This window comes from Ahaetulla prasina, chromosome 12, assembly GCF_028640845.1.
Source record: "Ahaetulla prasina isolate Xishuangbanna chromosome 12, ASM2864084v1, whole genome shotgun sequence".
Lineage (NCBI taxonomy): Eukaryota > Metazoa > Chordata > Lepidosauria > Squamata > Colubridae > Ahaetulla > Ahaetulla prasina.
The window spans coordinates 8,889,161-8,900,357 of record NC_080550.1 but is presented as its reverse complement, the minus strand read 5'-3'; the positions used below and the strand labels follow the sequence as shown (position 1 = coordinate 8,900,357).

Genomic DNA, 11,197 nt, shown 5'->3' with positions numbered 1-11,197 from the left:
TACCGCAAATTTCTTGATGTAATCGGAGACACAAGATGCCCCCATGCTCAAACCAAGGGACTTATGCAACGAAGAACTCTGATAGAGGGTGCCCATTTTTTTTTTCCCTTTTCTTCTTTTTGCTGTCCTCTCGCACTCGTTGGGCAGACCATCAAGGACGGCCCACAGCTTTTGACTCAATGGAGTGAAATGAAAGCCTGGCTCGATCTTGCTGGAACGGACAGCCTTCTTTATCTGTCGCTGAACCAGGCATTTCAACCACTTTCTTATCTTGAAGACCCAGCGATTATCTGTATTCCTACAGCTCACTTCCTGAATGGCTGATAGGGGCCATGGCACAGAGCATTGGCGCTGACGGGACTAATGAAATCTGTACAGAGACTGCCCAGTCTATTGCACGAAAGCCCTTTCGTAACCTGTGTACACCAGAGGCAATGCCCAGGAGCGTTACTTTCAGGATAAGAGAATTATCCTACCTAAATTAAATTAGAGAAGGCTTTGCAATGCGTCGGGTGTAATTTTCAAAAATTACTTCAAAAGTAAGTAAGGGGCATGAACAAAGCAATTTTTTTTTCCCGACTTTGTGTCAGAATGGTCAAAAACTTGGCAACTCCAAATCTCAACCAGCAAATGCTTTGTCTTACACATTGGAAAAAAGAATCTGAACACTAAATACAAGCTCGATGGACATTACCTTGTAGATGACCCCCACCCCGTTAAAGACCTTGGAGTTTTCATATCAAATGAACTAAGTGCCAAAGCCCACTGCAACTACATCGCAAAAAAGGCTTTAAGAGTTGTTAACTTAATCATGCATAGCTTCTTCTCCAGAAACACTACACTACTAACCAGAGCATATAAAACATTTGCTAGATCAATTCTTGAATACAGCTCATCTGTCTGGAACCCATACCTCATTTCGGACATTAATACAATTGAGCGTGTCCAGAAATATTTTACAAGAAGAGTTCTCCACTCCTCTGATTACAACAAAATACCTTATGCCACCAGGCTTGAAATCCTGGGTTTAGAAAATTTAGAACTCTGCCGCCTTCGGCATGACCTGAGTTTAACTCATAGAATCATGTTACAATGTCCTTCCAGTTGAAGACTACTTCAACTTCAATCACAACAATACACGAGCACACAATAGATTTAAGCTTAATGTGAACCGCTCCAATCTTGATTGCAGAAAATATGACTTCAGCAACGGAGTGGTCAATGCCTGGAATGCACTACCAGACTCTGTGGTCTCTTCCCAAAATCCCCAAAGTTTCAACCAAAGATTGTCTACTGTTGACCTCACCCCATTCCTAAGAGGTCTGTAAGGGGCGTGCATAAGAGCACCAGCGTGCCTACCGTTCCTGTCCTAATGTTCTCTTTGATTGTATCCAATTTCATATAGTTATTACATACTTATGCTTATATATGCTTATATATCGTATAGTTATTTCATGCTTATGCTTATGTATACTGTTGTGACAAATAAAATAAATAAATAAAATGTTGGGAGCTCGGTAATGACAGCACCTCTGTTTTGGAGCTGCCCACCAAGTTAGATTTCAGCTCTTTTCAGGATCGAACCCGTAACACTGAACATTAAGTCGCCATCTCAAAGAGAAACTTTCCAGATAGCTGAGGAAATAGCAGTTTCAAGATTAAGCCTTGTCTGTTTCTTGCAAGGTATGTAGTGTGTAAGAAGATCCACCCATCATGTACACACCATGTAGAACAGTGGTGAAATCTGAACCGGTTTACTACTGGTTCGCTGGCTGTGCATGCGCACTGCGCAAGCGCATGCACAGTGCACACCACGCACCAAATGCGAGGTGTGTACACGTGTGCAGTGCACGACAAAAGGAAGCATGGGGTAAGTAGAACAGCACACGGGTGGGGGGGTGATCAGCTGTGGCACGCGATCTTTTTTTACTTTTAAAAGTATTTTTTTTACAACCTATTCGGCTCAGCTGTGATCATCAGAACCTTTTTTTTTACCTTTTAAAAGCATTTTTTACAACCTATTCCTACCATTCGGGCGGGAAAAGCAAGCAAGCCGGAAAGAAGCAGCAAGCGAGCAAGTGGGCAACCAGGCAATTGGGGGGGGAATGGGCAGGGGGTGGGCAGGGATTTTTGCTACTGGTTCTCCAAACCACCCGCCGCCACTGCTACCGGATCGGCTGATCCGGTCCAAACCAGGAACATTTCACCCCTGACTTAGAGACTATGTATTTCACAGTATTGGTACCTCTTTATAAAAGCCTTAGTAAGGCTACACCTGGAATACCGCATCCAGTTTTGGTCACTGCATTACAAAAAAAGATGTTGAGGCTTTGGAAAAAGTGCAAAGAAGAGCAACTAGGATGATTAAAGGCCTGGAAGACAAAAACATCCATGAAGAATGGTTGCAGGAATTGGGTTTGGCCAGTCTAGAGAAAAGAAGGACTAGAGCTGATATGATAGCAATATTCCAGTATTTGAGGGGCTGCCAGAATGAGGGGGGGGGCAACTTATTTTCCAAAGCATGAAAAGGCAAGACAAGAAACAATGGATGGAAACTAATCAAGGAGAGAAGCAACCTGGAACTAAGGAGAAACTTCCTAAGAGTGAGGATAATTAACCAGTGGAACTTAATTGGGGCTTAACCAATTAACCTCCAGTCCCTGGAAGTTTTTAAGAAAAGACTAGATAGCTACCTTTCTGAAATGGTACAGGGTCTCCTGCTTAAGCAGGGGGTTGGACTAGAAGACCTCCAAGGTCCCTTGCAGCTCTATTCTGATTGACTGGATGCAAGTCCGTAACAGGTTCCAAGGGACATGCAGGGAGAGCTAGAGAGCCATAGATAGATTGCAAAGGTTGCAAATGGCACAGGGAGGGAGGGAGGGAGGGAGGGAGGGAAGGAAGGAAGGAAGGAAGGAAGGAAGGAAGGAAGGAAGGAAGGAAGGAAGGAAGGAAGGAAAGGAGAGGGAGAAGGACAATCTTGCATGACAGCAAAGGTCCCCATTAGGAAATCTGGCAGCTGGTTTGGAACAAACAAGCTCCAACCTTCCTCCCTTAATTAGCAGCTCTAAATTCAGACGAGTTGTGTAAAAGGACACCCTGCTACCACAGTGGTTAACATAATACATGAAGATAACTGCATAATCAGTCAGATTTCCTCTGCCTTTGGACTTCTTCTTTTGAATGCAAGCAGTTTTTTTTCCCCCTTTCTCTGAGGTTCTGCAGAGGGTAGACAGGAAGAAGATCACTAGATAGATAGATAGATAGATAGATAGATAGATAGATAGATAGATAGATAGATAGATAGATAGATAGATAGATAGATAGATAGATAGACAGAGACAGACAGACAGACAGACAAACGATGATAGATAGATAAATAGATAGATAGATGATAGATGGATGGATGGATGGATGGATAGATAGATAGATAGATAGATAGATAGATAGATAGATAGACAGACAGACAAACAGACAGAAATGACAAATGATGATAGATAGATAAATAGATAGATAGAAGATAGATAGATAGATAGATAGATAGATAGATAGATAGATAGATAGATAGATAGATGAGAGAGAGAGAGAGAGAGGATAATGATATAGATGATATAGATAGATGATAGATGATTGATAGATAAATAGATGATAGAGATAGATAGATTGATGATAGATAGATATAGATAGATGATAGATTGACTAATGAGATAGATAGATAGATAGATAGATAGATAGATAGATAGATAGATAGATAGATAGATAGATAGATAGATAGAAATGAATATTGCTGTAAATATTATTACTGTATAAAGATATCTGTACCCAGACAACACACTGTTTAATTGAAGATGGAATTATTATATTGAAAAATAAAGAATTTAATTTTTTAAAAAAAGAAAAATCACCCAAGGCTTATTTTCCATTATGGTCTTATTTTCAGGGAAACACGGTAGTTGCATCTTGGTGGAAATGGAAACGGTGGTTATTCCCGCAGGCCCCTGAAGGGGAAAAGTGGTGTGAACAGCTTTCCCTGACCTGTTCCAGTGTAGCATTTTCTCCCAGCAGAGTCATGAAACCCTGCCAAAGAAACAAGTAGCAGGCAGCTTGTAAGATTGGGCAGAAATTTCAGTCATGCCAACCAGCTCACAGGCGTAGCAGGGAAGAGCTTTCCTGGCACAGCAAATTGAGCCATTGTCACTTTCCCAGTGAACTGCTAAGCAGAGACGGAGGTGCAGAGTTGAAAAATCTCAATAAGCAAAAAGCAAATATACGACATCTCCCCTCCCTTCCCGTGGCAACTGGGCTTTCGTATTACCGTATTTTTCAGAGTATAAGACGCACTGGAGTATAAGACGCACCTTAGTTTTTGGGGAGGAAAATAAGAAAAAAGCTGATTGGCAGGTGGATTGGCCTCCCGGAATACCCCCAATCAGCTGTTCCCAGAGGTGAATTTTAGCAACAGTTGGTTGCACAGAAATGCCTTGCTTTTTTTTTTTTGCTTCCCCCCCCCCCCGCGCCTCTGAAGCTCTGTTTGGGAACTTCTTTTCTGAAGCTCTGTTTGGGGGCTTTTTTTCTGAAGCTCTGTTTGGGAACTTCTTTTCTGAAGCTCTGTTTGGGGGCTTCTTTTCTGAAGCTCTATTTGGGGGCTTTTTTCTGAAGCTCTGTTTGGGGGCTTCTTTTCTGAAGCTCTGTTTGGGGGCTTTTTTTCTGAAGCTCTGTTTGGGGGCTTCTTTTCTGAAGCTCTATTTGGGGGCTTTTTTTCTGAAGGTCTGTTTGGGGGCTTCTTTTCTGAAGGTCTGTTTGGGGGCTTCTTTTCTGAAGCTCTATTTGGGGGCTTTTTTTCTGAAGCTTCTTTCAGCCTCTAAAACCTCTGTTTGAGAAGCTGGGTGGGGCTACATTCAGAGTATAAGATGCACCCAGATTTTCACCCTCTTTATACTCCAAAAAATACAGTAATTCTGTTTGTTCCGAATCCTTTTTTAAAAAATAATTTTTATTGAATAGTTTACATTTTTAAAACCAACAACAAAAACACAACAACAAAAGAAAACAAGAAAAAAAAAACCAAAAACACATTCACTTACATCAAACGGTAAACTACAATATTAACAACAGATATATACAATTTTACAACTGTCAGCATTGACTTTGTCTTTACTCTTAACTTTTATCCTTTTTTCTAAACCAAGGATCCCGAGAGTTTCTTCCCTAACTGTCCCTAACTACTTAATCATCAAATACTTCTGCCCTTGATGGGGGTGTATTTTGAATTTCACAAAAGATCCTCGGTTTGTTCCTCCATGCTGTTTAGCTGTTGCATTACTGGCCAGTAGTAAGCATCCAGTAGCAAAATGATGTGCGTATAGGAAATAACAAGAGTCTTTATCCCATTTTTCTCTGCTGTTTAGAACAGTAATTTCTGGGCACTCAAACCCGGAACCTCAGATCCATAATGGCCCATTGAAAGTCTCATTAATACAAGGAAAATCCTGTGTTTTAGTCCCTTTACCCACTTACCTTTTCTTTTTTTAAAAAAAAATATTGATTTTTTTTAATTAATTACATTTCTTAGTGCTTAATAAACATCGGGTTGTCTGGGTTTCCTTACCAATATTGGTTACGTTCTTAATCTCCACCCCATTTTCCCCCAACCACTGATAAAAATAGATTCCATGTTTGATAATATCCTGCGTCTTCTTTCTGCTTAATTTTCAATGTCAGTCTATCCATTTCTGCACGGTCTAGTATCTTCTTAATTTACCTCTTCCTCTCGCGCGTTTCTTCGTTTTTTCCAATGTTGTGCGGATATAATCCTCGCTGCTGTTGCGACATGTAATATTTTTTTTGGAAATATTTTTTATTTTTAACATTTTTAAGAAAACGTTGGATAACCATCTGTCTGAGATGGTGTAGGGTTTCCTGCCTGAGCAGGGGGTTGGGCTAGAAGGCCTCCAAGGTCCCTCCAACTATTGTTGTTGTTGTTGTCCCTTCCAACTTTGTTGTTGTTGTTGTCCCTTCCAACTCTGTTGTTGTTGTTATTATTGTTGTTGTTGTTGTTTTATATCATACATGTCCTTTCTATGTTGAGCAATGTGCTCTCTATTTGTCCAAGGGGTTAACATATGCATTCAAAAATCATCATCACTATGATTATATATATATATATATATATGTTTTCTGAGGTTTTCGCGGGTGTTTGTATGTAGGTCTTTGGTTATTCGGGTTTTCTCCCGCGTAAAATTGGAAGTGTCTTGGCGACGTTTCGACGAAGTCTCATTCGTCATCTTCAGGCTTCATCTTCGTACTTCAGCTTCGTGCTTCGCCAAGACACTTCCAATTTTACGCGGGAGAAAACCCGAATAACCAAAGACCTACATATATATATATATATATATATATATATATATATATATATGTTTTCTGAGGTTTTCACGGGTGTTTGTATATAGGTCTTTGGTTGTTCGGGTTTTCTCCCGTGTAAGATTGGAAGTGTCTTGGCGACGTTTCGACGAAGTCTCATTCGTCATCTTCAGGCTTCAGCTTCGTGCTTCTGGGAGCAATGTGTGATCGCAGCTGTTTCTTCCTTTTAACTGCTAGTGGGGGTTTGAACTGATTGGGTGGGAGCTTGGCTGTGCTCTGATTGGATGGGGGTTTTTCTGTGCTCTGATTGGCTGGGGGTGTGTCCTGTGTTGGTTATTAGCCATTTCAAACCCCTCCAATCCATTCATGCAGCAGACTGACACCCACTATGAAGATGTAGCACGACCACAAAGCCAAACAACAGCTATGCAGCTCACCAGCTCAAATCCCCCTGCAGCACAGACTAGACTGAGCACAACCAAGCCCCCACCAACACAGGACACACCCCCAGCCAATCAGAGCACAGAAAAACCCCCATCCAATCAGAGCACAGCCAAGCTCCCACCCAATCAGTTCAAACCCCCACTAGCAGTTAAAAGGAAGAAACAGCTGCGATCACACATTGCTCCCAGAAGCACGAAGCTGAAGCCTGAAGATGACGAATGAGACTTCGTCGAAACGTCGCCAAGACACTTCCAATCTTACACGGGAGAAAACCCGAACAACCAAAGACCTATATATATATATATATATATATAAATATGCGATAACATCAATCATATTATAAGATATTATAACATATATTATCTCCCATTATATTGATTATATAACCGACATAGATATTTACTCATGTTTTTTCTTTCTCCTATAAACCATATTTCACCTAATTCCACTCCTCTAACCTCAATATTTAAGGGACGTGGTGGCTCAGGGGCTAAGACAGCTGAGCTTGCCAATCGAAAGGTCGGCAGTTCAGTGGTTCGAATCCCTAGCACTGTGAAACGGGGTGAGCTCCCGTGACTTGTCCCAGCTTCTGCCAACCTAACAGTTCGAAAGCACGTAAAAATACAAGTAGAAAAAATAGGGACCACCTTTGGTGGGAAGGGAACAGCGTTCCATGCGCCTTGGGCATTGAGTCATGCCGGCCACACGACCATGGAGACATCTTCGGACAGCGCTGGCTCTTCGGCTTTGAAACGGAGATGAGCACCACCCCCTAGAGTTGGGAACGACTAGCACATACGTGCGAGGGGAACCTTTACCTTTACCTAACCTCAATATCTGTCATTTAACTATTTATAGAATAGTTTCCATGTTATGTAATAGTCCGAATCTTCTTTTCCTTTAATTTTTAGGGTTAACCTATCCATCTCTGCACATTCCAGAATTTTTTGATTATAATATCTTCTGCAGGGGTTCTGGGTTTTTTCAACCTTGTGCCTAGCTGCTGTTATAATGTGTAGAACCAAATACGTGTTGCCCTTATTATAATTTTAACATGTAATATTAAATACATACTTTTCTTATCTAATCTTTCCAATACGATACCTAATAAAAACCAGTTCAGGTTTAAAACCTGCACGTTCCCCTACCGCCTTTTCTAGCCACCTGTGTATCCTTTGCCCGAAATTTAGCACCTTACCTTTTCATTGATCTTCCAAGTCAACGTAGAATTGGATACTAGCATAGAGCAGGGAGCAGTCACCCAGGAAACCTGCGGCAGGAAGAGCAGCTCAGGAGCCCGGCTAAATCTTTTATCCGTTATAAATCAGGAAAGACCATCGGGAAAGCTGCCATTGGGTAGGAATAAAATGGAAACGCACGTTTTCTCCTGCGGGGAAGCATCATCAGACAACCTTCATCTTTCTGACCGCCCAAGTTTGGCAGCAACCCATTTCAAAAGGTGCTTCCCTCCGGATGGATTAGACGAAAAGGTCAGAATCTCTACCGGCTTCCCTAAAATAATTTTAGGGACATTGAGATTTGCCTCCCGCATCTCGCAAAGAGGGAACATTTCAAAGCCAAGAAGATCCTCCTGCCTTTCAAAAAAACAAACAAAAAAAAACTTCCATGGTCTATTTTGAAATCATTCCCTCTGGGCCATCACCAATCCCGACCTTGCTAATAATGACTGCATATTGTTAGCTGTTTCTATTTAGGAAAATGGAGAGGGGAAGGTTGGTGAGGGGAGGGAGGGAAGGACAGGAGGATCTGGCCGGAGTGGAGTGGATTTTTAAAACTCCCAACTCGGTGATGGGACACTGTGCAAGGGACAGCAAGATGGCAGGGCCATCGTCCCCCAGCATGGCAAGACTAATTGGGTTTTGAAGTGATTAACGATAAAGGAGAATTATTTGTAGCTTAGGAGGGTCTGATGATGTTCTGTGCACTGATGATATTACCTAGTTTGGGTAATGAAAAGTCTGCAAGAAAACAACCAAACTCAGAGAGCACCAAGAACCCTACAGTTGTCCTCCTTCTCCTCCTCCACATCATCTTCATCATCCGCTTCCTCCTCCTCCTCCAAACCCCACTCTCTTCTAGCACTGATGATACTACCTAGTTTGGTTGTGAAATGTCTGCAAGAAAACAACCAAACTAAGAGAGCACTAAGGATCTACAATTGTTGTCTTCCTTCTCCACATCATCCTCATCATCCACTTCCTCCTCCTCTTCCTCCTCCTCCCCCTGCAAACACCACTCTCTTCTAACACAGATGATATTACCTAGTTTGGTTGTGAAAGGTCTGCAAGAAAACAACCAAGCTCAGAGAGCACCAAGGACCCCTCATCTGAATTGGAAGTAACTGGTACTTAAAGAAGACCCCACACACGCATACACATATACCCTGACAAGATCTTTACATTCCACATGTGTTAAGAGAACCCAGTGAGCAAGACTATCTAGCACAAAACTTCGTGCATTTTTCCCCAAACTACAGTATATGAGGGTGCTTTGTTTATTTAAGAAAAGTTTAAACTAGTATTTTTTATTTTAAAAATCCTTATTTTTATTTTGAGGGTTAGGATTAGGGTTAAGGGGAAATAAGCATGATTTTACTGAATCCGTCACCTAAATTCGTGGCTGCTCTTCTACGTTAATCCAAAACTTGTCCAGAAAGATAAAAGCAGCGGTGGGATTCAAGTAATTTAACAACCGGTTCTCTGCCCTAATGATTTCTTCCAACAACCAGTTTACCAAACTGCTCAGAAAGTTAACAACCGGTTCTCCCGAAGTGGTGCGAACTGGCTGAATCCCACCACTGGTTAAAAGGACTCTGCCAAACGAGGAGTTGGGTAAATCATCAATGGGCTGGGAATTTTTTCCTTGTGACGATTTCACTGAAATTGCAGCACATTTAAGGTGATCCCTGAACATGCATCTGTTCCCGAAAACATACTGCAAAAGGAATTTTGCACGTTAGTTTACATTTTTAATTACACCATTCCACTGGCTGCATATAGCCACTTCCTGACACACATAAACATTTGTTCAACTTGAGGTTTAAAAGACAAAGATAAAAAAACCCAAATCCCAATCATAGGAAAACAGGATACAGGTATATATATTTTTCCCAGTTCAAGGTAAATAAACGAAGAAGTGGCAAGCATTCCGATCAACTAGAATTTCCTTAGCAAACATTTAACCCTGCAATCTCTTTCCTTCTCTCCTTGATTCTTGTTCTCAGAAGTCATTTTTTGAAGGATCAGTTCATTTTCTTAAAATTGTGATTATACGGATCAATGGTGAAATCTGAACTCGTTTACTACTAGTTTGCTGGCTGCACATGCGTGCTGCAGGCACACATGTGCAATGCACACCACATACCAAATGCGAGGTGTGCACGAGCGCAGTGCATGCCAAAAGAAGGCGTGGGGTAAGTAGAACAGCGCGCGAGGGGTGTGTGATCAGCTGTCATGCGCGATCTTTTTTACCTTTAAAAGCATTTTTACAGACTATTCAGATGAATAGGTTGTAAAAAAATGCTTTTAAAAGTAAAAAAAAGGCTCTGATGATCGCACGGCTCAGCTGTGATCGTCCGAGCCTTTTTTTTTTTTACCTTTTAAAAGCATTTTTTAAAAGAAACAGCAAGCGTGCGACTGGGCGATTCGGTGGGCATGGGTGGTGGCGGGGGAAGGATTTTTGCTACCGATTCTCCGAACCACCCGCCACCATTGCTACCGGATCAGCCGATCCGATCCGAACCGGGAGCATTTCACCCCTGCTACGGATCGAAGGAGCAGGAAGACACAGAGGAAAAAATATCTCAGGGAGATACAGTGCCTGGAAAAATTCAGCCACACATTTCTTCGTACTACTTTGGTAAGCAGTAGCGCGAATGCTTCTTTTGTTCTTCGTAGCAAATGACCAGGTAACCACAGGACATGTAGTCTTCAATTTACGACTATTCGTTTAGTGACCGTTTGGATGGCACGGGGGGTGGGCAGAAAGTGACTTACAACAGGTTTTTTTTAGACTTACAATCATTGCAGCTTCTCCATGGTCACGTGATCAAAATTCATGATCAAAATTCAGAGGCTGGCAACTGACTCGTATTTATGACGGTTGCAGTGTCCCAGGGTCGTAGGACCTTCTACTTTTGTGACCTTTTGACAAGCGAAGTCAACGGGGAATCCGGATCCGCTTAACAACCGTGTCACTAACTTAACTCACTGTAGCAATTCGTTTCACAACTGTAACAAGAAAGGTCACAAAACAGGACCCAAACTCACCCAAGAATTGCCTTGCTTAGCAATGGAAATTTTGGGCTCAGTTGGTGGTCGTAAGTCGAGTACTACCTGTGTAATGGGATTCTTTTTTTTCCCCACAGGAAAGCAGC

The 11,197-nt window shown here is 41.9% G+C and overlaps 1 protein-coding gene across 2 annotated transcripts in view; it reads right to left on the bottom strand.

Moving 5' to 3' along the window:
• MYLK3 (myosin light chain kinase 3) overlaps positions 1-8,996 on the bottom strand; it is a 40,659-nt gene extending 31,663 nt beyond the window's left edge. Inside the window, exon 1 of one of the 2 annotated variants that reach the window (XM_058155589.1) lies at positions 8,000-8,996. In XM_058155589.1, the coding sequence (XP_058011572.1) occupies positions 8,000-8,044 (45 nt within the window). In that variant the 5' untranslated portion in view covers positions 8,045-8,996. Of the gene's footprint in view, positions 1-3; positions 773-7,999 lie in introns of those variants that run through there. The other variant, XM_058155588.1, reaches the window with a different exon arrangement.
• Between the last annotated feature and the right edge of the window lie 2,201 nt (positions 8,997-11,197).